The sequence below is a fragment of the Patella vulgata genome, chromosome 3, assembly GCF_932274485.2.
Source record: "Patella vulgata chromosome 3, xgPatVulg1.2, whole genome shotgun sequence".
Lineage (NCBI taxonomy): Eukaryota > Metazoa > Mollusca > Gastropoda > Patellidae > Patella > Patella vulgata.
The window spans coordinates 52,836,508-52,863,857 of record NC_065881.2 but is presented as its reverse complement, the minus strand read 5'-3'; the positions used below and the strand labels follow the sequence as shown (position 1 = coordinate 52,863,857).

General features: G+C 31.9%; 2 protein-coding genes across 3 annotated transcripts in view; one reads left to right on the top strand and one right to left on the bottom strand.

Moving 5' to 3' along the window:
- Positions 1-1,088: 1,088 nt before the first annotated feature.
- On the bottom strand, positions 1,089-10,811 carry LOC126815641 (rho GTPase-activating protein 19). Its single transcript, XM_050541388.1, has 10 exons — positions 10,671-10,811; positions 7,416-7,634; positions 5,230-5,313; positions 4,828-5,040; positions 4,179-4,399; positions 3,381-3,818; positions 3,131-3,220; positions 2,784-2,894; positions 2,255-2,533; positions 1,089-2,012 (listed from the first exon to the last, which is right to left on the bottom strand). Exons 2-10 carry the CDS (start codon positions 7,630-7,632, stop codon positions 1,935-1,937), a joined length of 1,731 nt encoding a protein of 576 aa, XP_050397345.1. The 5' UTR covers positions 7,633-7,634; positions 10,671-10,811; the 3' UTR covers positions 1,089-1,934.
- A 100-nt stretch (positions 10,812-10,911) lies between these two features.
- Positions 10,912-27,350, top strand: part of LOC126815638 (anaphase-promoting complex subunit 4) — an 89,297-nt gene continuing 72,858 nt past the window's right edge. The window contains exons 1-9 of one of the 2 annotated variants that reach the window (XM_050541384.1): positions 10,912-11,036; positions 13,299-13,460; positions 16,243-16,342; positions 16,949-17,156; positions 18,587-18,613; positions 19,341-19,385; positions 24,654-24,759; positions 25,546-25,653; positions 26,454-26,537. In XM_050541384.1, coding sequence (XP_050397341.1) covers positions 13,347-13,460; positions 16,243-16,342; positions 16,949-17,156; positions 18,587-18,613; positions 19,341-19,385; positions 24,654-24,759; positions 25,546-25,653; positions 26,454-26,537 — 792 coding nt within the window. In that variant the 5' untranslated portion in view covers positions 10,912-11,036; positions 13,299-13,346. Of the gene's footprint in view, positions 11,050-13,298; positions 13,461-16,242; positions 16,343-16,948; positions 17,157-18,586; positions 18,614-19,340; positions 19,386-24,653; positions 24,760-25,545; positions 25,654-26,453; positions 26,538-27,350 lie in introns of both variants that reach the window. The other variant, XM_050541383.1, reaches the window with a different exon arrangement.

Below are 27,350 nucleotides of genomic sequence, written 5' to 3'. Positions count from 1 at the left end.
TGCCTTCTTTAGCATATAACAAGAAACGAATAAGAGCCCCCGGTAAAGATTAAAGACTTGATGATAAGGTCCTATTTGGTCAACCCAAAACTACTCAATTATGAAGAAATACTGGCGTTAATAAGATAATATCGACATTGGTGTGTGGTGGCGCAGTTTAATCAGATAGAAGAAATTATCTCAGTATCTGACACCGTCAATTTGACCCAAGTACAATAAGTCTGGCTACTATTCATCTTTACATAACAAGGTGCACCATACCCATTACCAAAGATCAGCAACCGTAGCCTCAGGCAGTATTTCTGATTTAGTAATTAGGAGATAAAGTTAAAACAAGAAAGATAACTACCCTCACTTAGAGTAATCTGAAACCGAGATTCCCTAACTTCTAAACAGGGTGTCCATTCTAATTATCTAGCAATGATTTGATATGAAGTGAACCATGGTTAAAAGGGGTACAAGTTTTCAAACTTCAGAAGTCAGTTTCAAGCACCATCATCTGTTTTTCTATACGAATTTTCAAATATCTCGACATGGGTTACAGCAAGGTTCACATCTTGACTTTCGATTTTCATTAAAGCTTCCAAAAATATGGAGGTCAGTAGTGACAATTCAACAATTTGTAGTGTTATTGTTGTTTTTGAATAAGCTTTGGGTACACCATGATTTGACTTAAAAATGTCTTCAAGGTTACAAGTCAATAAAAGGTAGCTGGCCAGTTTTAAATTAAAAGATAGCAAGATCATAACATTCCTTCTAGGGTGGTCCTGTTCTTATTGAAGCATTTGAATACTTTACACAAGCCCCCCTGAAATGAATGGTAAATGCATTAGAGATCCTATTTCAGCTGCATTGTTGGCGTGACCCCTTTGTAGTTATTGTTCTTTATCCTGAGAACAATGCAACCATTGGTACTGGCTACTCATTTGCAAAATCAATCCCTTTGAAGTGGGCAGGAAACAAATTATCCAAAATAATTGCCAAGACAAAAAATACTCTGTACACACACATTAATTTTTTGTCATTAATTTTAATGAAATAAGAATTACACAAGTGTTTAAACCATTGTAATTATATAATTTGGCAGGTATACTTTATACAATATAATATATAAATTTTATATACATATTCAATGCATGTACAAACTTTGAGAAATTTAACAAAAAATTAAAAAGGAATCACAACTATGATCAAAAACATATTCATAAATTTTGGTTAATTTTGATGGTGGATAATTAATTATTCAATTTTTCATATAATTATAATATTCAACTTTTAAATTCATGTAAGTACTGGGTCATAGAAGTAAAAGAAAATTAATTTAAATTTGCTACAATAAATACCCTGAGGCTTTCCTTTATGGATAAAAAATATTATTAGTTAAATTTTAAAAGAGGGTGATGCATGTCAGTCTGTAAAATTAATAAAATTTTATTTATCCATAATGAAAAAATCCCTTTAGAAGATTGTTAATATTAGATATGTTAAATCATACCATATATAATTTGATCTATATAACAATTCCATTTTGAATAGGTTACAATAAGCAATGATTAATAATGGCACATTCATTGTTATTTTAATACATAAATAGGTCCATATACTTTAAAAATATATGTTAGGAAGAAAACTATATATTTATACCATAATACCATGATTATAATTCATATCTCGATACACATCTTTAAGTTGATAAAACTTTATTTAAAAATTTCTCTCTGGTATATAAATAGAGATTAATAGCACTTTAAGATTTTATATATTTACATATCAATACATACACCTTCATAATGTACATAGGAAAGAAAGGGAAAATAGAGAATACATTAATAGACTTTTAAGAGAGAAATAGCACAGTTTTTGTACATATAGAAGGTGATGATTGAAATATACAGCACTAAGCTTATGTCATTAAACAACATATTTGGGGGTGTTTAAATGGAGCTCTCTCGTTCTGGTGGAGACTGAATGTATTGCATAGGTTTTCTTGATCTTGGTGTTAATATTGCTTTCTGAAAAGATAAGAACATAAAAATTAATTACTTGTTATTGATATAACTACATGACTTAAAAGAAATTCAAAAGTAATAACACTACTTCATCCTATGTATCTAATTAACAGACTTGTCACAAGCCCACATGTCACTTGAAAAAATACTAATGTTCTTTTAGCAGGTAGCCATAAGGTGCAGAATGTCAACCTTGGGTTAAGTTTTAAATGGATTAATTGTGAAATGATTGACAGATATCTCACCTGACACTCTTTTGATGCCTTGATGACAGATTGTGTAATAGGAGAGACTAGAGCCACTGGTTTATTATGTTCGGGTGTGAAGACAAGAATTTTTTTAATGGGCGCATTTCTTTTCAGGAAGCTGATTTCTTTCTCTGCGACTGGCAGGGATTCTGTTACAGGTGATTTCCTTGACTCCTTTTTGGGAATATTTTCGTTCGATTCATCACTTGGACGTTTTCGTGACTTGGGTAGGGGGGACTGCCACATGTCAACAACATGAACAGCAGGACTAGTAGGCTAAAAATAGAAAACAGAATATCATAAATAACAGCGTTAATTTCAATATCATAAAAACAGCACTATAACCAAAATGAGGATTTAGATAACAAGAAAAATGAAAAGATACTAGTAGACCAATACTGAAGAAAAACTGAGATTGAACTAAAGCTAAAGTAAATATAAAATTATTCTACCAAACCAATAGTGAGTATTGAATAAATAAAATAAGCATCTATGACTGCAATCACGGTTATATAAATATTCTTACCCCTATTCTGCGAGGATTAGTACGTGGTGTGGATGGCGTACAGGGTGTAGTTGTAGTACCGCAGGAAATAATAGTTACTTTATCATTACCAGATTCCTCTATTGTGATTGGCTAAAAATGGATGATAATTTTACAAATTAAAATTTTGATCATATCATGAAATAACTGTTTAATGATTATTTGCAATCTGATCAAGGTGTATTTTATTTATTTATCCAATTGTTAATGTAAATAAAGACAACAGCCCATGCAAAGCTAACAGAAAGAAACATGCAGTCTAAACAGCTTGAACAAAACTAAACTACAAAATAATAGCAAATAATATAATTAAAATTTTGATTAATTACCTTAGTGACGGCCCATGCTAGACCACTTGTAGTGCTGCAGGGATCGTTAGAGTCATTCCGTTTATGCTTGTGTAATACTGGGAAGTGTTTCTGTAATTAAAAATAAATATTTTTAAGATTGATATTCAGATTTCAGGTATTTTCTGATTTAATAAACTACAATGTCAAGCTGATATAGTTCTTGATTAGACTTACTGCTTGAACACAAATTTACAATAATTACATTTATTTAAAATTATGCTATGTGTACCTTTAATGATTCTCCAAAAGTTTTGCTACGAGAATGCTTGTTACTTTTAGGTGTAGATGGACGGTTGGCTCTTTGGAATTGTTTTAGTAATTTCTTCTTCTTGGCAGAGTCGGGCATGGCATGTACATGGGCATAAAGTCCAGCTAAAGCCACTTGTGTGTCTGTTTCTTTGGTAAGTTGTCCTTGGCGATCATTATAACAAATGACTGTATTAATGGCGGGACCACTATTGTTCTTTTGTTTAGATTTACTGAAGTTTTCTAACTTTTCACTATTGGTTTTCATTACACTGGCAGGATCCTCCATCTGCTTCCAAAAATTTGAAACATCAATGGCTAATTCTTGTGGAATTTTGAAGAGTTGGGGCGCATTTTCAATCATGAGTGTGGTGATCTGTGTACAACATCCAGAGAGAGCATGTAACTCTAAAGCTGTCATCTATAAAACAAAAACATTTCAATCTCCATTAATCAAAGTTTACACTATGTCGTCTATGTTACAATACAAGGAAGCTGATGCACAATTGCATAACACAATTGATAAATGATTTAATCATTGCCATTTTAACTGTCTTAAATCTTAGCTTACATTAGTTACATAACATTATCTTCTCTTATTTAATGCTACAATAAATTCTCTTGGTTTATTTCAATACTCCTGAGTCATATTATGTATTAAATTTGGAAGCAAAGTATTAATGATTGATTATTTAGCAGAATTGATAGTTCTTGGTCATTTGATTAATTTAAATTAAATCCAAATGAAGAGTGAAAATTCATTGTTTTAAGCCACACTTACCTTTCTAGAACAGAGAAGATGTGGTGCGAAGATAGTTCCAAGAGAATTAGCTGTCATCATATTTTCACTAACTTTACTAACACGATGTAATAAATCCAATACACATTCTAACAATAAAGCGTTTTCTCTTGGTAACATTAAAATAAGAACTTGGATGGCTTTAACTTGTTTCTCTTTGGCTATCTGTTTTTCTTTGTCTGATCTAAGATATTTACCCATATCTGTAAAGTAATAATTTAAACACATTTAATTTCATTAGCTTAATCAAATGTAATTCAAATAAAACTCATTTTTATGAAGAATTTTGTGACACACATTTAAATTGTACACCAAGGAGGTGCTTCACTGTCAGTCCGGAATGTTTAGAATTGCCATCGAGTGATACAGAATCAAGTCTTGTCACAGGTATGCCAGTCCTGAGGTGGTGTGAGTAGAATCGTGATGGAAATAAACACAACAAACATGTTTTGGCTGTCATGGTTGGTTGAGGTATGTGTATTCACTTAATTGCCACTATTCGTTGGATTGAGAGTTCTAAGTTAATTCTGGAACGTTCAATTTTGCATTCCCTACAATTCTGGCTTATGATGTTTGATAGTCACAGTGTGCCATGTATTAAATAAGAGCAAAGCATACTGTATCTACTTACCTAAAATTTGTCTATAGCATTGAAAATGTTTCTCAGTAAGAAGAGGTTCAGGTAAATCCTGGAGATAATTCTTTAATACAACAGCGGAATCATGGGCAGAGAAAGTTCCATCATCTAATCCCAAGTTACTACTGCCCTGTATCAACCATTCTTTTAATAATTTCTGTCGATTACAGTTTCCACATTTACGAAATATTCCTTCTTTACGAATATCTGAAATAAATAACCCAATAATTAAGTCATCAATGCATAATTTATATTTAAAAACTACATTTAAAATAAAAAATAAAACATTTTAAAATTAAGAGTTATTAAAACAAACCATTTAAGCTTTTGTGGTTAATTAAATTAAATTTTGATATTTAACTTTAAGAACATCTTTTGGACTCTTCAAATACTTACTTTCTGGTCGGCTGAGGAATTCAATCAGCTGATATATTTGAGCAATATTTCCCTGTGTAATTGGAGAACCAAACAATGTCTTTTCTGAAAATATAAATAAATAAAAAAATAAGATTCAGATTTATGGTGAATTCTATATAATCAAACATGACAGGGAATTGCAAGATAAAACCCCCCAGTAATTTAATATCATTTTCAGTTGAGGTGTGATAAGGGGGGTTCAAGTTCAGAAGATTACCCTAAAGGCCATCTGAGAGGGTGTTAGTTTTCACCCCTAGGGTGTATAAAGGGGATGACACTTTTAAAAACCCTATTGTGTTCACCCCTTTTACCTATAATGAGATATAAGACTGATGCCAAAAACAGAAGGAGTACTAAAGAGGTATTTAAGAATCAACAATAGGGGGTGTCTTTTCAAGGAAGAAAAGGCGCTGAGGTATAAAAGATCATCCTCTCATGTACTGGGTATCAAGCCATTGTTGGAAAGTCTTACATAAAAGTTTCATTAACTAAAAAGAGGATAATTCCACAGAAAACAATCTACAATCAAAATAAAGGCAAATGATCAGCTCAGGTTTTCTATGGAAGTGTAAACAATGGCTTGATCAGTGTAGATAAAGACATTTGGAAAAGAGATTAAAAATGTGTGGGAAAAAACAGCATCATGTAACCAAATTATGAAGAGACTTTTAGCTGAAGTGTTGATTATATAATATTTAATTAAATTATCAATAGAACTTCTAAACCATTTTCTATTAAAAAGATTAGGAATAAATAAAATCTTAATCCTCCTGAGAAAATTTTCTATGAAATCTTTCAGGGCTGCCTAGTGTAGATGAAAAGTTACAATTTACATTCAAAGGGTATTGAAAGCTAATTTATATTCAAATACAGCCATGCAGAGGTTATATTTTTAAAAAGAAAATGGACTACAAAACAAATTTCGAAAAGAATGGCCTGTTATTTTAATGGTCAGAAAAACTCATAAATTATTAGCCTTCCTGCCAATGAATGACATTAGCCCATAAACAATTTATAAAGGACAATAAATGCTGTTGACTAAAAACTTTCCAAATGGTTTTAATATGGCCTCAAAAGGCACATGGTATAGAAAAGCAATAAAAACTGCAAGTCAAGTCAAAGCAAGCAATAAAAGTAACACTAGTCCATTCAGTACTTGGTGAAGAAGTCAATTGTTAAACAGCCATAAAACTGATAAATAGCATCATAATCAGTTGTTAATTGATATTGAGGATGGAGAGGGTTGAACAAAGTCTTAACTATGTGTTAATGAAAGACACTGGGCCAACTACTGAGTTGGTCAACCAGTGTGGTCAAAATTCAAGATGCAAGCCAATAAAAATTAAATTGCTACATTACTGAACTTAGAAGTTTTATTGGTAAAAGGCTAAAAGCAGCTTTGGTGTAAGATTATATTTTTAGGATGTTTTAAACAGAAAGTAAAGACCTTTGAGAATGTAATATTTTATATATTTTTACTTTATATTGTTGTATGCTTTGAAAGCCAACTCTCCAATTAAATGGTCATTTGTTCCCATGAAGTTCCCAGTTAAACAATTTTACTTGAGTTTGGGAAAATAATACTAAATTACACCAGTTTCTTAGTTTTCCTTTTAAAGACATCACATACAATACATTGTTTGAAAGTGAAGGGCAATTTTAAGGAATTGTCCATTTAGTTTTAATGTTCAACTATTATTGGTCTTCTGCATGAATGCATTTAGACTAAAGGTTTATTACAAATGACAGATGGTAAAAATATTCCCTGTAATAAATAAGTACAGATGAGGTGTTGAAATATATCACGACATAGGTTGGCCATTTTACAAATCTATCTATACACTGAAGTTGCTAACAAGTTAATGGGCATTTGTTAGACAATAATGTGAATTGCAATGCACTCAGATTAACTGTAAAGATCTAAGCTTTATCTGTAACCGGTGCATATATTGCATGTGGTCGCAGTCGTTTATCACTGGTGTAAATTACAGCATGACAGATGTGAAACAGAGAGACTGATGGAATGTGTATTGCAGTTTAACCGAACCTGTTAATCATTATGGTGAACCAGTAGCTCCTCATTAAGGAATACAATTGACACGTTTCCAATTGGAAAGTCAATTGACGGACCCTGAACACTTGGAATAACAGAAGAATACATGTACCTTTCTTTTTTGAAAATGGAGTAGAACAGCCTCTTTTCTTGTTATCCTGTTTCGGTTCAGTATCTCCCAAGTCTTCCAATTTACTCCCGTCTAAATCCAGTAAGAATGACAAGTGCATTAAACACAGTTCGGTATATTTATTTGGCATAACATTTCGAAGTCTGTTGATATTCTTTTCCGCCTCCGTTTGGCGACGTCGTACTATAGTGTTAGACATTACTGCAAAGAAACACAAAAGTTTATAAATAAAGGTGTTCCCCTTTCAACTTTCAGTACAGGACTTTACAGTGTAAGCCGAAATGTAAAACAGAACATGTACTCAGCAGCCTCTAATAAAACTGAACTAAATATGTTTGCCTGAAAGTAACAATACAATATATGAAGCGGCAATAACGAATTCCTAGTGAAAACAACCTTGCTCATATTGAAATGTCAGTCGTTAATCCCGTAATAAACTTGCCAGCATGAATGATCAGTTTCCCTGGGGCGTAATTAAAACAATTGCAAAGGGGGTTTCCGAAGGACCATATACCTCAGGTACCAAGACGACTAATTTTGGCCCAAGTGCTAATGAAAATAATAGGTTCCATGGGGCTGACCAACTGGCTAATTTGTGTCAACCATGGCAGTAGAGCGGATGATGAATTCAATATGCCAGGAAGGTGTATGACATTTCTATTCTGCTTCCAATTACAACTTCAACTGAGTAGGCTACCATGTTTATGACCTTCAAAATTTAAGAGGTCATTTGAAATAAAACAAAAAAACATCGGCAGACTGCTTTTAGTAAATTTGACACAAATTTGGCATCCCCGTGGAATGCAGTACTGTTATTAATATTACACTAAAAATGCAAAGACCACGTGTCTAATACTAACGTGAATAATATTTGTTGCCTACTGTACTTCCCATATCGAAGACTATCTAGAGTTGAACTGACTCGGAATACAATTTGTTTCATTTATATTAGATTGTCAATTGTTACCCAAGCAAACAGTTTGCTATGTCAAGCATACCAGAATTCATACTATTACTAACTAAGTAAAATCGCTTCGACAATAAAAGTCTTAAAAGTCAATTTTGTTGGCGCGACGTGTGTCTGGCTTCTAATTTGGCAGTTCAGTAACCACAAACTGATCTAGATTTTACGGCGACTATAAAATTGAAGCACAATACCTAATGTTATTTTACTAATTTGATGTCTGGTTGTTTCAGTTAACGATCTTCATTCAGGCTCAATGATTGATTGATTAAAAAACAACAATAGTCGATCGAAGCCTTTAGTTCAAGTTTATATAATCGCGCCGTTCAACTCTCGTCTTCGTGCAGGATGACCGTTGTTGAAGAAAAATATCAACAATCCCAAGCTAAGAAGTACAATAGTCTATTTGGCTTTAAAGGCAGAAAGTCATTCTAACGGAGAAGATTAATTGAAACTGGGTACTTCAAATGGCCATTTAGGGCACCCGTTACATCACATGAGATATGAGGCGAACTAAAATCTCGTAGCCGCGCGCCCATTCGTGATTAATTAGGCGACAAAATGCCCTTCCTCAACCAAGTAACGCAGTACCGTATTGCATGATGTCTATTGTCTATGACTTGGGGTTAATTTGTAAGTGACGATGTTGGATGTTTATTATATTTTGCATACATTTATATGCCCTGCACTGGTAAATAACTAAAAAATGTCTATATTGCCAATTTTCTAAACTTGTCTCTTGTTCTGTTCAAATAGCCATTGAATCTGAATTGAAAGCCCCCGGGCATTCGCTCTGAAGAATAGGCTCTTATCTTAACAGGCTTTAAACACATTCAGTGCGAGTCCTTTGAAAGAGTTTCGCAGTTTTCTTTGTACTGCTACCTCATCCTGCATCCCTCAATATGCTGTGAAATCGTACTTTGTTCTCCATCACAAAGAGTAAAGACACGTAAAAGTAAACATAGTCATAGTACTCATCTAGAGGTAAAATTCGCAGTTTGGGGAAAGAGATAAGCAATTACAATGACAGCCGATATGCCCAAATAAAATCAGCCGCGTACAATTCGAACGTGTATAGACTATAGTCAGATAGACTATGCTTCATCGACAGAGTGTGAATTATTAATCTGTGTATCAACAAAACAAATCTATTATATTATTAAAGAAAGCAAATCAAAACGACCCAGCCACAGTGTCATATGAATCAAACTATTTAATATTTTAAGTATCCAATTCACCCTTTCCCTCCCCTAAAGAAATGTCGACCAATAGTAATGAAAACAAATCAAAGCAACCCCTGACACAATGTAATGAGCTCAGTCAGACTATTTCATCCTTCAAGGCAAAATAAATGTCTACCTACTCTAACTACCAGTTAATGAAAGCGATCCCTTACCAATTATATAATGAATCAATCAATTTAATATTTTAAATCCAATTCAAGCCGTACTATTTTTTTTTTAATGCCCTAAATTAGTAGAAATTTATTATTATTAATTATTATTAAATTCTTACCGGGTATTAATATTGTCGGAGAAATGATGAGTATCAAAGTATTCAAAGGACGGTAGATTTGCTTAAAATTGTTGTATAGAATTAGAAATAATAATTGTCCACTTGAATTGTGAAGCACATAAATTTCTCTATAGCAAGACCATGCATCAGTATAGTATTATTACTAATAATACTATTAGTAATAATATTAATGAGGGTCGAACTCGAAGTCGATAGCCTTTAGTTAGAAAGATTTAGAAAAATAGAAATTAGAATTCCTATCCGAAAATTTGTGTATGCTGGCAGGATAAATTAAGATACTGGTTAGACTCTAAATAAGAAAACTGGGTTTAGGCCTACTTTCATACCGCGTAGGCTCGCGCAGAGTAAACGTGAATAATAACTGGGCCCAAAATATTATCCAGCTATGAAATGTGATATCCGTAATTGATTGGCTAATATAAAATATTTCATCCAATAATAGGCCTAGGCCTAATACTCGTACAATTTCCCAGGCGAGCAATCAAGCCCAAATCCGTTGTTGTCATTGACAATAAAACATCTAAAAAATAATCTTACCAAGTTCTAGTAGCATTTTATATGATCTCACTCAGTGTAAATCCGTTATGATGACGCACAAGTTAATGAGCCTATCATTCAAAAAAACTAAATTATTAGGCCGATAGGATCCAGAATGAGTCACAACTTTCACAATAAACTGACATTCATATTTTTTTTCTCATCTCAATCTACATACAAGCTTGTTGAATGTTGCTTACCGTATGTCTAACTGACTGGGCTTCTCTCTGTTTATATACTATAAAGATCCAATGGCCATTCACACTGAGGAATGAGTTGGCATTGTAGGGTATTTTAGATTCTTATTGCTATCACAACTCGAAATGGCCGCCCTGTCTAGATTTAATTCAATCCTTATGATTTCATTGGCTGCTGGCTGAAACAGCTTGCTAATGATTGGTTGACGGTAATTGCGCTTTTTGCGCATGTTTAAGCGGATGTTGTGGATACACATGGCTGACTAGTGTCCATAGTCTTTGGTATCCGTGAATCTGTCTATTGTTTATCATTTAACGCCTATTGTTATAGTGAAAATTATGTAACACCTACCACAGAGAAAGACTTAGGTACAGTCCGGCTGTATGGACTTTTGTATATATGATTAATATCTATCTAAATCAATGATAACTGGATTTCTTTTTAAGTTCGCGCAAAAATGTAAAATTGAATCGATTGTCTACTTTCATTTTATTTACATGATTGTCGCTGTTTCGTTTCTGAAATGAAATGAAATGAAATGGGGTTTAACGTCCTACTGTTCTGCTCCAATACTGGGCTAATGAAGACGGGCATACGCCATACAATGTGCTATGAGGAAAATTTTGCCCAGGCAGTGGCACTATCGCCTACTCTTAGTCTTACATCAAATTCCAACTGCCAAGGGATCTTTTATGTGCATTCCAATTTATCAATCACTGTGATACAGAAACCAAAAGTTTCGTTTCTGTATCACAGTGATTGATAAATTATATAATTCATTTTTTACTGGTGAATTGTATTATTTAGTTTAATCAGGCCAAATGAATTGTATTGTTTTCCATATATAAAGTCAACATTAAGTCTTGTGTCGGTCCAGGCTGGTGATGTCAAATTAAAATGTTTTCATTCATAAACTTTATGTTTTCTATAAATTTTATTTTGTATTATAGTTGTAGATTCTGTGGTGTTAATTTGTTATTTTAACAATTTTGATATTTTAATGCATGGTGTTATGTCTTAATAGATAAGTGGCACATAGTATACAGAGGTATTAACTTCATAATTTGTTTTGATAACAGTAAATTATGTCAAAAAGTGAACTCTGTTCACAATCTCTAAGACCCAAATCCATATTATTAAAATCAACTAATGCTGCATATTAAAGGAGCGAAATCTTTATTCTTTGGCATCTAGAAATGTACACAGTTGAGTTGCAACACATGAAATATGAATGTATATAATAAACTGATTTACATTCAATCGTTTAGACTGTTTTTACTGTAATTTCTAATCAGTTATGTTCGGTGAAATACGTGAAGAGTCCAAATTGAATGGCAATTTTTGGCGCCTGGTTATTCTAGTCTACACCGGTAGTATTCTTCTGTGAGATACGTTTAGCCTTGTTCATCAAGTCGCTTCAGTACAAATGGCACTTGAAAGCATTCTAGCATGCGATTTGTGTGTCAATTTTAAAATTTTCATTTTGTCTTAAATATTGGATATCAAAAGCCCATCTTTTCACAGTAAGATTAACAACATCAATGTTGATTTAAATTGACCAATAAGTGGTGTTTACAATATCGAAGACTACAGTGGTTGATGTTGAGTTAATGACTTGCCTCCTTTAAAGAATCAAATCCAGCTCTGTTCACAAATAAATATACAATATTCCAGACTAAAAGGCAAATGTTGACTTTCAGATCATACACATTAAAAAGTAGTCTTATGAAAAGCATATTGAGCTATCAATCCTAACAGAAGTTATAACCATTTAAAGTTCCCATTACTTTGTCTTGATTTCGAGCTGCCATCAATTTTTTCTCATCGGATTAATAAACTGTGTTTCATTTCCATCTAGAATATTTGAGTTCGAGATGGCATCTAACTATCTTACCTAGTTTTTTTTTAGAAATTACATTACTATCTCAAAAGACATTTATATTCTTGTTTTTGTTTTTTTAAATTTTATAAAAGAAATGAATATTGGCTTCATGCTTATTCTTGTTTTAGTTAGTACATAACTTTTTGTACAAAATGAATTAAAAGTAATAATAGATAGATTATTTAACATACATTTTTGTGGATACAGATTATTTTATGGGAATAAATTCCTTTATTTGCTTGGACATTTGAATCAAAAGACCACAAATTTCTTTTTGTGGAGAAGGGGGGCTTCTCATGTTCTGGTGGTCCAGATTTGTCTAGATTGGAATTGTTCCAAGAATGGAACACTTACTTTCATTTAATTAACCTGTTTCACTTTTCAAAATTAAACTATTCCATTCTTGGAATCGTTCCTGACATGCTTAAAACTGATCATGTGAACAGGGTTTTAGACTTAAGTAAAATGGATTACATCAAATGAGAATTTATTGTTGTGCTTCGGCTACTCCCACCCAATGGACCCATGTCATAGACTATGTTAGTTCTGTGGCAGTCCCATGGGTAAACTAGTCTAATTTGTCGTTTTAACTATTGGGTTTTTACTTCCTGCTATAGATGTAAAGAGAATTTTAGGGTTGAAAGAAGGGTTGTAATACATAGATAAGGATTTTATTTCCACTCTAAATATAAATTGATTATCTCGTATGTTTTAAAAAGTGTAATGAAGCTTTATACTTCTTTTGTAGATTAAAGATTCAATCTAAGTATTAAAGCTTATAGAAAAAGAAGGGATAATGCCAGATGAAGGGTTCCAGCAGGTGGATGAGAAACATGTGGCTAACGAAGTGGAACATATGCTCTGGTCCCCTAAGATTGATTTAATTGCATTGGCCAATGTACATGGAGAGGTAATGAAACATTTTACTTTCAAGACAAAGTTCAGTTTCTGTAATGCTGTTTTTATGATATTAAATAGATGACTTTTATAAAGATTGATACTGAGTTCACAGGTTACAAACATTCTGATTAATGAGGTGATAGTAGGGCACTACTTTTGAAGTTGATTTGAGTAGGTACTACTCAAAGACCTATTTCCAAGAATTCACCACAAGTGTCTTCTTGTTTTATTTCATAACCCACACTTTATGGTACATATTCTGTATGATGCAACTTTACAGGTTTTAGTTTTTTAATGTCAAGTAATAAAAAGTCAAATCATCAATCAAAACCAGTATTTATATGTTTATTTTTAGTAATAAGATACTTTTCTTTGCACATGTTTTTAAATATATTATTAGGGTCTATATATAATAACAGAAAATGTTCTCCCATGTTTTGTTTAGTTTATGTCGTAAAAAAAACCCTCCTGCATCCCCCTGAAATGACGCCATATTTGGTGCTTAATCTGGTATACATTCGGTAGTGGAACATATACACATATCACAACCCTTTATGACCACATAAAAAAGAAATAAGGCACTAAGTTCCAGAATAAACATCAATGTCATGACCTGTTGCTCAATGACAAGTGGTATCAGGAAGTCCAGAGAGAAAGGGCTATTTAGCAAGCATACCCTGCCTTTGGCACTACAAGACTAACTATGCCTCAACGAAAATATAGAATGCAGACTAGCACAAGAGTGTAAAAGAATAATAAAGTATTTAGACTTGCCAGAAATGTTCATTTTTATGAAACATAGTTGAAAGACATTTTAGGCCACGGTTAAATGGGTGCTAAATGATTAGGGCAAGATTGGCAGAGAAATGTCTGTGGCTAACACATTATACTTTCATAAAACCCTGACCAAGAGTTAGTGTGAATGCTTCTAAAATGATGGTTTTCAATTTTTTTTTACAAAAACTAAATGCAACCATTTCAAGCCAGTCTAACCATATTGGAACATTTGGACAATAGAGAGTATCTTGTGATTAATATTGAGTAATTAGGTTTAGGGAGTTAATTATATAGGAAGGAAACTAAATTATGTTGAATGTTGAATAATCCTTATTATGGAAGGAAATGGCTCTATTTGCAATCTGTCCATCTCTTCCAACTGTTGTGATGATTATGTGGCTATTTCTAATGTCCAGCTGAGTTGGTCTTAGCATGTGACTGACCACCTGGACATATCAATGAAACCGTCTTGATCATCAGGGTTACTAGTCTTATACTGACTGTCACTGACATAGAAGACTGGTCAATCTGGAAGTTCAAACTATTCATGTATTTTGCTTATTTTCAAGAAAATTATATTATTTAAGTTGACAGCATGTAGTTTGGGTCAGAATAGGGGGTAATTTATAACACTGATTGCACCAAGTTAACAACATGGCACTTTCCAGGCAGATGATTCCATTTCTTTTTCATGTCAAGAATCAAGAATTCATCCGAATGAATTTAATTATTTGGAAGTTTTAAATAGGAACAAAATAATTTCCATTGCTGGTATAATGGAAGGGAAATGAAGTGAGAGTAAAATAAACTAGAGTTCACAGCTGTAAGACCATGAAACAAGACAATTTGTTTATTCAGCTGTATCCATCATTTAGATTTTAAAATTGTGGACATTAGTACCACATAAAGTCCTATCTGTTTCCCTTTTCGCCAAACCATGTTTGATAAGATTAAAGGGAGATTTCTATGTGGCTTTTATTTTTGTATCACTAATGTTCTACGCTATCATCTGTTGCCAACTTAAAATACCCCTGATCAAACAGAGTCACTAATTTTGTTAGTATTTTCTTTGTTACATTTTTTATAAAACCCAAAGTAACCCTTAAGATTTATTTTCATAAGGGATTAGATAGAACACTCATCGTATCCTTGTGTATTTTATTTAAAGGGCCAGTATTTTGGACCAAGAGACAAATATAGACCTTCAGGCCAAATACATTAAAAAGTAGATTTATCAAAAAGCATATTGGTTCAAATGTCATTCATATCAATCAATCCAAAATAAGATATGACTATCTTAAATGCCGGTTGATTTCATCAGGTCATCATTTTCTGTCTTAGAACAACTGTCATCTATGAAGAATAAGTCATTTCTGTCCATGATGAACATCCAGTTCAAGCTATAACTAATTAAGATTTTTTTTATTTACCCATTATTGTCTAGATTAATATCTATTACTTTCAGCCATTTGTTTTGTTTAATTTTGATAATTAAAATAACTAAAATCCTTCTGGACATCTGGTGTATTTAGGATTTAATAGATGAAATACTAAATGTAAAACAATTTCCTGAAGGAGACCAGGTTTTGGCATGAAAGTTTTTTTCGTTTATTGCTTAGTTTGATCATATGCAAAGTTATGAAATGAACAAATTAAATTTGTTAGGTGTTGTAAATCACACATGGTTAAAATAACACTATTGATAAATGTGTTGATTATGTCAGTTAGTGTGTAATACTAAACACCTTAATTCACTATACAACAGCTTGATATCTATATCTAATTAATACACACTAACAATATAATACACTAATCATGTATACAATATATCAATATACAACACTTTCTTAATTACATTTTGTGTATTAACTGAAAACTTCTTATGCGAATTTGATTTATACAAATCATCTACAACTTCAAGTCAGAAATCCTCAAAAATTCTTATATTAATGCTTTTCACATCGGATCTGTGAATAAAACTATATATTCGTTATATGTTAGTATCTTAATTACAGGTAGTATTACATCGTTTGTCATGGCAGAAAGTTTGGTCTCTTCAACCATCTTCTGAGGAAGATAAAGTTGGCGGTCTGGCATGGCGTCCAGATGGTAAAGGTGGGTAGCTTAACGTTTGTATATTGGCATAAGAATGTATATGAACTCACAAACCTTTAAATAAAAAATTATACCGGTAGTTCGAAATTTGTTCAATTTAGGTACATGTACCTATACATGTGTCTATTAACATAAATATGTGTATGAAGTAACAAACCTTCAAATACAATATTATACTGGTAGTTTGAAATTTGTTCAATTTTTGTCTTATTCATATCTTTACTCAATGGAGCTTATGGAGGTCTTTAGTCACTTGGTGTAGTGATCTTATCCCTTGCCAGTTGGAATTATAAAAAAAAGAAGGGGTTAAAGATACATTATGTAAGATTTAGATAAAGAACTAGCCATTCTTGCCTAAATAGTTTGAAAGTAGATGATGTAAAATGAATAATTTGAAAATTTCATTCAAATTACTCTATTGCAAGCGAAGATATTAGCCTTTGAAGGTTTGTCAGACGTGTGCAAAAATTTTATCCACCGTACTGGTTGATCGAAGCTAAGTCACAGTCCTCCATATTTGATTAAATCAAAGTATCGCTGAACTGTGATTAATTCTATGATTTTAAAATTATCAATTTTATGGAGAATTTTGAATGTGTATTTCAGTTTTGGCGGTGGGTTATAGAAGTGGTAAAATACAGCTTGTTAATACAGAGAATGCCTCCATTCTTCATTCTACAGACTTAGAAGGAGAGATAACATCTTTAAGTTGGATAAACCAAGAATTTCCAGCTGGAAAACCCTGGACTCCTGATCCATATATGGAAGATAATTCCAAAGATCTCTTACCAAAACTTCAATCTTTGGATAAAAGGTGGGAAAATATAGTTGACAAAGAAAGTCCGTCCTCAAGATTCGATTTTTGGGGGATAGCAAAATGGATTCATTTTCTAAGTTATTTTTGACAGCTAGATGTTAAAAGAGAAGTGTGTGTATGTATTTATTCAGAAGTTTGACAGTAGGAAGATTAGTATTTGATTATCGTGAGGTTGGACAACATTTTAAGTTCTCATGACGAAGAATTACTTTTAATCTAGTTCTCACTCCACCTTTTATTGGTTTGAATCGTGTTGAAAGATTTACACCTATTGTCCAGAAAATGGACTATGTTAAGAGCAAACCAAAGTGTCAGGAAATGATTCTATTTGAGTCAACTCTCAACTTCTGAAGATTGTGCAATTGTATGTCAGGAGTGAAAGACTATTCATTGCCTGGCTAAAACTAGCAACTTGATCTGAAAGCCCTGCATTGTCATGGTTAGGTAATATTTAATCATAAGAAATAAGCTTGACTTTAAGTCAGTAATGGGCGTGTAAGATACTGCCTATGATGGAGCTATTGTTCATGGCTTGATTCCCCAGGGGCATCTTTAGCCCTAGAAGGTGAATGTCCTTTAATGTGCTTTTAACATAGTGCGTATATCAATAATAACTGCATTTAGCCTTCAGATAGATCAGATTGTAAATTTGAAACATCTTTGATCTTGGACGGTTTTATAACCTGGTAAATTAAAGATCACTCAAGAAATCATGTTCATATCCAATAGAATAGTCAATAAACTCAGCGATTTGTAAGAACAGTCTAAGCTTCTTACCATCCAACTTGATCTTATAATTTAAGGCGAGTTTTCTTCCATAAAAAGTTTTATTTGAGGGAATAATTCAGTGGAACTTTGATTTAAGGTAAATGGCCTCCTTAAAGAGATTCCATGTTATTAGGAGTTAAATTTTTGTCCATTTCCCCTCTTTAACCAATGACCTTTTATTCACTGAACATTAAGAAAGAGGCAATTCACAGTTCTTTTTCCTTTACTGTCCCTTACCTTCTATAAGAATTAGATGTTTCCTCCATAATGTGCAGCTGTGTAGAGTCATAAAGTAATTTAGTCAAATTCTTATTGTTATTACTTGGCTCTCTAGGTGACATATATATACCCCCTTGTAAACTTTTCACTTACCAGCATTTGTCTTGAAAAAACTTATGAATAAATGATTAAAATATTGAGTAATAATGGCATTTATAGAGTCACAGATGTTCAAATATTATTTAATTTAAACAACTTGCATGTTGTGACATTAGAAATGTTTTTGAACTTGATTTTGAATCCAGATATAATTTGACAAAATGGGGCACCAATAAGTGAACCTTCTAAATGGGGGAATGTCACATTACATAGGTAGTACCAGGTGTTTAAAAAATAATAGGATCTGATTTAATTATTATTTATTTATAAATATTTTTCAGTTATGGTTCCATTTCTAAAGGAAACCAGTAAGTTTATTCTTTCTTGCATATTCATGATTAACAACTTAGAAAACTGTTGTATCGGCATCTGGCTTTTGCTAATGATGTTTTTATCAGTATATTACAGATTGTTGGGGTGAAGTAGAACAGCTTTTGTATTGCATGATATAGATATATTTTGGGTAGAATTAATTGACTTCTGGCTTAGCCTGGAGTTGTTATATACAATTTCACCTTTAGAAACAGTAGTACCCAAAAAAGCCCTTCAACTCTGTGGGATATCACAGGTTTCCAGTAATAAGTAACACCTCATTAAGGGGGACAGTCCACAAGTAGGGAAATCTCACCTGGTGGTCTTCACTTTCTCATTATCTCCTTCACATTTATTCAACCATTTTCTTTATAGTTCTCTCACTCTAAATTTTCTCATTACTTTTATTTTATTCCATGAAATCTATTTTTATTTTCAACTACAATTTAAAGACAAATTCATATCTTAATACATGAGCTCCAAAAATCCCTTTATTCAAATAATGGCTTTTGTTTCTATGCCACATCACAAATAGAGTATGCTATATGCACTATAATTAAAATACTTTAACTAAGCATTATATATAATTAATATGCACATATTAAAATGCTTTTATTAATCATTATATATATTAAATATGCACATATCATTAATATTTTTGATATAGCATTAATGTTGTAAAACCATTATAACTGGGTTTATATCATTATTTTGTTTATGCAGCGAAGAAAGTGTTGAAGACAGAAAAAGACTACTAGACCAAAAAGAGTGAGTTAGATTATTTGTGTAATTAACTTTATTATAAAATCTAAAAACAAAGCCATTTCTTTGCAACAAAAGTAGTTAGAAAATAAAGTGTCCTTTGCATGTTGTTTCTCCATTATCCTTAACACATTTTTCAACAGATTAGCTAGTTATCCACTTATCCTGAAAAAACATTTTGAATATCTTAATCTTTTTTCAAAAAATAATTGAAAGTACTACTCTTCAGGACCTATAGGTTTATCCCTTTAAATCTTTATAGTTTCTGTTAAACAGATTAAAATCAGTCTGCAGATTAAGGAAGCCATTGAGATTATAACAACAGATATATAAAGTTTGTTGTTCTAGAAAACATTCTAATTGTTTTCTTTTCAAGATGGCTGCTAATAATCTGGCTATTGTTTCTCCTACCAACTTTGATTTAGTAAATATTTATTCAGTATGCCAGGAAGTAACTAGACAGTTTGTTAAGATGAAAAGAAGGATTAAAACGCAATTACAGTTGCACAAACTTTGTCAAGTTTTATTTTAAGAACCCAGTGTTACATGTCTGATTTTGTAGATAGGAATAGATTAATAAAAGTAGTCGTAAAAGAACATTTTCCGTGAAAATTATAAATAAAGGACTATTTTCTCTTTGGATGATCAAAGTGTATGATAAAACTATTCAGTTTCCATGAAAATGGTTTTCTTTTGTGAAAACTGCATTTGTCTTGTTTGTATTAGTTAATTGAATTTCTATGTTGAAGTTTGAATGTATGAAATAATACAAAATTGACTAAATCTCAATTTACGACCCAAACAAATTGTATGATGGCCGATTGTAGATTTACTATTTGTCATATATCCTAGTTATGCTGCAGATTTTATTCTTGTTACCACTATTGCCACAATTGTGTAAACATGGGGTTTGTTTGTGTTTTCAGCAATGATATCTTGCAGTATATATTAGTCTGAAAACAACTCCCATTTTCTTTTAAATTATGTATAATATTCAAAATTCACTATAAGTTCACGTAAATAGTTTGTTTGATCATTGCTCTTTGTTTATCGAGAAATTGAGTGGTCTAAGGTCTTTGATTGAGTCAAATGCATTGATTTTGATCCCATGTGTGTCTTCTCTAGGTCCTCTGGTTTCCTCCTACTGAAGACCCATATGCACAAGCGAATTATTAAAATAAAATTGTACCTTATGTTAGTCCAGAAATAACCTGGTTGTGTCTAGTGGATGTTAAACCCCATCTCTCTCCCTGCATTAATTTTACATAATCAGCAGACCTATGGAACTGTAAAGTGAATAACATTTAGTATGTGAATGATAAGTGTATTTCTTTTTTAGAGATAACTTCCACGAACATGATTTGTTAATGGGATATTTTTGTTCATTTTTTTGGCAGTAAAATAGTATCCCTATGTGGAAACATAGTCTTTAAAACTAAGGGCCTGTAGGTATTTTTTCTATGACTGTTGTTAAGCCATGTAATTATGTTTGTAATTACAGACTTTAACTTTGATAATTTATAAAGATGTAAAGAAAATATAATTGAATCATTATGCTGTATAAAAGTCTTGTAAATGGGGTTGAGAGTCCGTGGAAACTTAGTCCCTTGGGCATTAAAACTATTTGATATATATTATTTAACTCAGATAGACATCTATTTACAACTATTGACAACTTATACCTATAATTAGTATTATTACTAAGAGAATAATTATACCTTATATAATGACTTGTCATTCAACCTCATTTTTCTCAATCATTTAGTAGACAAAAACCTTAATGTCAATCCCCTAGTGAACTGGAATAAGTCAACCAATGAAAACAACAACAATGATGTAGGCATTTGTAATAGAGGAAATGAGAAGTAAAAAACTTCAGGATAGATCCAAGATAAACTTTGTTATCAAACCATGAACAATAAAAAAGATAGAGAGATATACTTGATTCCAGGATGAATGTTTGATTAATTAGACAGTTTGGTCTAATAGGTAGATTTGGAGTAGGATAAGACTTATAGGACCTATATGGATGGCTCATTGATTTCTGTAACACTAACTATGGGCCATTTAGAATGCCTATTATCATAATGCTAACTTGAAAAGTTCTTGCAAAATGGAGTGAGAAGATAAGACCACTTTTGTAATGATTTTGAAAGCAGGCCATTTTCCCATGTCACAGAACATTACTGATGTGATGCCACATAAATGTCAGGAAATGGAGTAATTATAAGAAGGAGGCATACCCTGTAAGGTTATGTCATCCATTTTACAGTCTACCATTTCCCCTCATTTTAATGTGGACAGGCATGTATGTCCACCTCTCTTAGATTAGAGTTCTTGACAGTTTCTTTTTTAAATTTTTAGTCATCTTTCATAGACATTATTCTAACGGAATTAAAAATAGCTTTCTTGAATGTCCAACCAATCTCTGTGTAGCGCTGCTTTTTTTCCATTATACCCACTAGCATTATAGGATATGTGCCGTATATTTTTACACTTTAACGTATTTTTTATACAACCACATTGAAATGTGGTCGTATATTGTCTCCATCCGCCCGTACTTCGGTCCGTCCGTCGGTCCAACATCCACAATTGCTTGTGGACACTCTAGAAGCTACAGTTACTATCCGATTGCCTTTAAATTTATACACAGTGTTTAAGGTCATGAGACAAAGAATCCTATTGATTTTCAGCTATTTGAAATATTACTGCCAGAGTTATGGCCCATGATCACTTTGAAAAATCTTGTCGAAGCTCTAGAGGCTAAATTTAATATCCGATTGACTTGAAATTTATACAGTGTTTTAGAGGCTCTAGAGGCTAAAGTTAATATCCAATTGACTTTAAATTACTGTCAGAGTTATGGCCTTTGATCACTTCAAAATATCTTGTGGAGGCTCTAGAGACTAAAGTTAATATCCGATTAACTTTAGATTTATACACAGTGTTTAAGGTCATGAGACGAAGAATCCTATTGATTTTCATTTATTTCCGATAATTACTGCCAGAGTTATGGCCCTTGATTACTTTGAAAAATGTTTTGGATGCTGTAGAGGCTAAAGTTAATATCCGATTTTAACCACAGTGTTTAAGGTTGTGAGACAAAGAATCCCAGTGATTTTGAATGATTTCCGATAATTATTACCAGAGCTATGGCCCATGATCACTTTAAAAAATCTTGTAGATGCTCTAGAGACCAAAGTTATCATCTGATTGACTTTAGATTGATACACAGAGTTTAAGGTCTTGAGATGAACTAATATATTGATTTTCAATGATTTTTGATAATTTGAACAGCTAAATCCATGATATTAAATGTTTCGTATACTAAACGTTAGCATGGGGCAGAACTAAAAGCCAAACAAATTCTAATGATTCTCTGATAATTACTTAAACATACATTATGCAAGAGCTAAATCTGTCTATTGCAGGTTTTTCTTTAGGCCTGAAATGTTATCTAAATTATTAATTAGACATTAATTAACCTATCCAGACCATAATCAACTCTAGATGGCATTGCTAGCCTGCTATCTTTAGTGGATTATGAGCCAATTTACTGCATAACTTTCCTTCACGATTTAACGATTTTATGGATAATCGAGACTATGCTGTTTATCGTACTGACTTTAGTAATGATGATCAAGGCTAGCTGGAAATTTCAACCGCTTAGATCTCGGTTCAGCAAATTGCCTTTACATTATCTAGTTTTTAACTATTATAGTGAGAACTGCCAACTCGTTATCGAATCTCCCATAATGTATCTTTAATGAGTTGTTACTTTTAATCAGATTTTAGTGTATTATAAATGTTTCATTAACGACAATAGAAAAAATATGCGACAACTCTTGTTGACTGCTCGAACGACTTAGCTGCTGTGGGCATATGTTTCATTGCCTGACAACTTATCTTTTCAAAAACATGCTTGCCCAAACAATTTAGATAATTTCACATTTACAGTGTTTTAGCAAACAATATGTAGACAGTATAGATCATTCAGAAGTTTTATTGCAGATCATTTCAAGTTACATTCATATTAAAATATGCAAACAAAACACCAATGTTTGATGTTGTCTATTATTTTAAATATGTTCATTATTATCAATAATATAGAGTAAAAGTATTGTAATAAAATACAGTTTGCCATATGGTTACCTAATAGAGCCCATTAATAACTAATAGTTCATAGCTAGTTATTGAAAAGATTAGTTATTTTTATGCACGCATGGTTCACTTTTCTTGTTAGCACAATACAGGTTGGAATAATTTATATATCTTTTTGAAATTGATATTGGTTGTCAATCTCAATGAAATAGAGAAGCCTATTGATTTCCAACGATTTTTGATAATAACTTCCCCAGAGTTATTCATGTGTTACAAAATCTTATAAGCACCATAGCGGTGTCTGCGATATCACCTCGGTGGAAGCGGACGTAAAATACAACTAACCCATCATCATAGCGGTTTCAGATATGGTTCGATCATTCTGTAATTTATACTGGCTGTCTATTCGATTGAAAGCAACAAAAAATCCAATGATTTTTAGTGATTTAAAAATAAAAATGACCATAGTTATTCCCTTTTGTTACATATTTTTGTTGTCCCTGCAAAGGGTTCAGTTGAAGTCTGTTCTTTCTGAAATGTTTTATTGGTTGTCTATCATATTGAAAGAACGGATGCTACTGATTTTCGATAATAACTTAAATAGTTATGCCTTTTTGACGTCATTCACATATCTCGTTGACACAATAGAAGCTAAAATTATCCATATACCAATTTAAAATGGATATGGATTGTCTATCTCATTAATTTAAAGAAGCCTATTGATTTTCAACGATTTTTGTTAATAATAGCTAGTTTTATTCCCTTTTGTTACAAAATTTGTTAGCACTTTGAAGAAGCTTTAATTATAAACAGATCTTTCTGAAATTTTGTATGATTGTCTATCCTGTTGAAATGAAGAACCTGATTGATTTTAAATGATCTTTGATAACAAGTTACACCCCTTTGTTATGATTGCAAGATTACAGAACTGTTTGGGAACTGAAAAAGACAATGCAAGAAAGAAGCAATGTTTATTGTAACTTTAAAATTGTCAGTTGAAACACTCTGATTTTCTTTTATCTTGTTGTAGCTCGATTAATGTTTAGTCATAGTAGAAACTCAATGGAAAGCTGTATTAAATATGGGTTAGACCCAGCATTTTCATCTAAAAAGCATGAAGAAAAGTTTTCAAAATTTAAGCAATATCTGCATTTAAAATGTATATATTTTCAGATTGAATTTATTACTTGTTGGAACCAATAAAGATCAATTACATTTGTTTGCGTATGGCATTTTTCCATGTGGTATCCTGACATTTTCTTTATTAGATGGTTCAAAGGTTGGTTCACGTTTTTTGTATATTTGTATTTTTTAGTAGATAATTCACTAATTACATTTTGGTATCTTTTAATACAGTATATGAATAAGTCTGACAGAAATTATATATCAAGTCTATAAAGGTGGTGAACCCTATTTCGACAACTTTTCTTTTGACCCATTGTAACCTATATTGAAATTTTTAGCAGGGGGAATATGATAAGATCATTGTGAAAATATAAAGATGCCTGTCCTGATATGATGGGCTAAAACCCATTGTAAACCTGTATCAATACATAATACAGTTTCTTGTTAATGGTGTTTTTTTTTCAGATCTCTTCTATTCTCTAAATGCTATTAAGTAAGCTGTGAGAGATTTACTGTATCTTTATCTAGGATATCTATGTGCTAAATATTTCAGAACATAATGTGGCATTGTATGGGGCATATTTCAAATTGATGCATGTATCTCAGAAAACAATGTCAATATTATATTTCAGATATTTTTATAATGATCTTACAAACCAGGGTTTGTTATATTAAATGCTTTATTTTTTCCATATAAGAGCTTTATGGTTTTATATTATTTGATATTTACTGGTTTATCTTGTTAAGATGTTAAGCTCTGAGACCTGCCTGCGGCTAATCAAAATAAAAACTATAATGCATTTTGTTTTATAAGTTTCCTCCCTATTGTTAAAGATGTCTAAACAATGGAATATACATCTAATCAGAGGATACATCTATTACATTGATGGTCAATTTTTTAGAAATAATGAATAAAAAACCTATTTTACATTTTTTTCAGTCTCGGCATATCTACTGTGCATCTATATCCCAGGATCTGCATTGTTTGTCTATAATCGTGGAATCAACTTTAGATAACTCAGAAGATATAGACTATTACATGCTTTCTGTAAGTTCTGCCGATATAAATAGAAAATTTTAAATGTAGGATAAATTTCTTCCAAACGTCTAAAGGAATGTAGCTTTGGAAATTGGCATGCAACACAGGTTCAAATTTTTGTTCATTATCCAATACCTTCTTCCAATGCCAAAAACAAAGAACTTTAATTTACATATGGGATCTTTTTAAGACTTGTCTCGATATAAAGGATATCGAATGATGCTAACGCAATTGAATGGAAAAAATGGCAGGTTTATTCTTGTAAAAGTTGAATTTTATATTTTAAAAAAAGCAGGCCCCCGAGTTCACAAAGCATTCTCAGACTTCAGTTAAGAATTTACTCAACTTTCAATCACTGTTTATTAGAAATATTTTTGATCCAGAAATATAGAACTATGCACATAGTTTCTTATTAATGTATTTGATACATTAAAACAAAAAAAAAGTTTTATAAAGGGCTATATTTTAGTTAAAAAAAGGTGAACAATTTTAAGTAAATTCTTAACTTAAGTCTGAGAATGCTTTGTGAACTTGGGGCCAGGTATATATTAATTGAATAAAAATCTAATTTTATGAAAAGTTAAATTTGCATTTAACTTTTTGACTATTAACTAGAAAGAAAGTGTGTTAATTTTATCTCAAGTATTTAAATTAGCTATACATTGTAAATTTTATCTCATTGCACATCAGATAAAACCAAGAATAATCATAAAGTTTGGCACAATATGGCCCACTTGCCTATTAATTGTAATGTCATTGAGATCATATTGAACTGTTAGAATGATTAATGTATAATTCTATTATTATAGTATGATACAACTCTTCTCTTATCAAGACATAAAGAAATACGCTTGATGGCTTTGAAGTATGGACAGTTGGCCACATTAATTGAAGTAAGTCAACTGAAATTAAAGAGAATTTAGTTAAGATTCAGAGAAAATTGTTAAAATGATGTATTAGACTTAAAATTACCATAATGTAAAAGATTCCATTTTGATCTCTAACACAATGATTGAGCAGTTTGAGATTTTCATGTATATAATTTTAAGAGTCAATGCTTTCTTTGTAATTTTCTATGTGGAATTATGATAAAATAGATATATTTTTTCTTCTTAAGACCTTAAAGATATGTTCCCTCAAAATTATTTTGGTCATCTAGTGAAGCCTGAAACCTATTTTTAACTAAAAGTATGATATTCATTATTTCTTGTGTGAACTAGAAAAACAAAATTATAGACCGAAAGTGATAAGTAAGTTCTCAATAAATATGAGAAGAATAAAATCCTTATATGTTTGTTCTTCGTGAAGCTATATTCTACACATATATGGTACTTTGTCTATTGCTAAAAGATGACTGTATTCATTTTAGATTTGAAATTGAATAGTGTTTCACCATTCACTCACAATATATAATGATTTTATGAACAAACATATTTTTTCAGTAGTTTTAACATGTTTTTTGCGCCCACATTTTCATGTGGATGTATATTGTCGTCGCCCCTGTCCTGTTTTGACGAAACTTGAAATATAGGTCTATCTCCCAAAGATCTCAGTTCCTTTCGATACTGCTTTGTTAACGTCAGTTCTTTATGGCTGCGAATCTTGGATCTGTGGGGGAGCGAAGGCCGCCCGTGTAAGTTACCGCACAATCTTAAAGACACTGTTGGGTGTTCGTGTAACCACTCCCAATGATTTAGTCCTCCTAG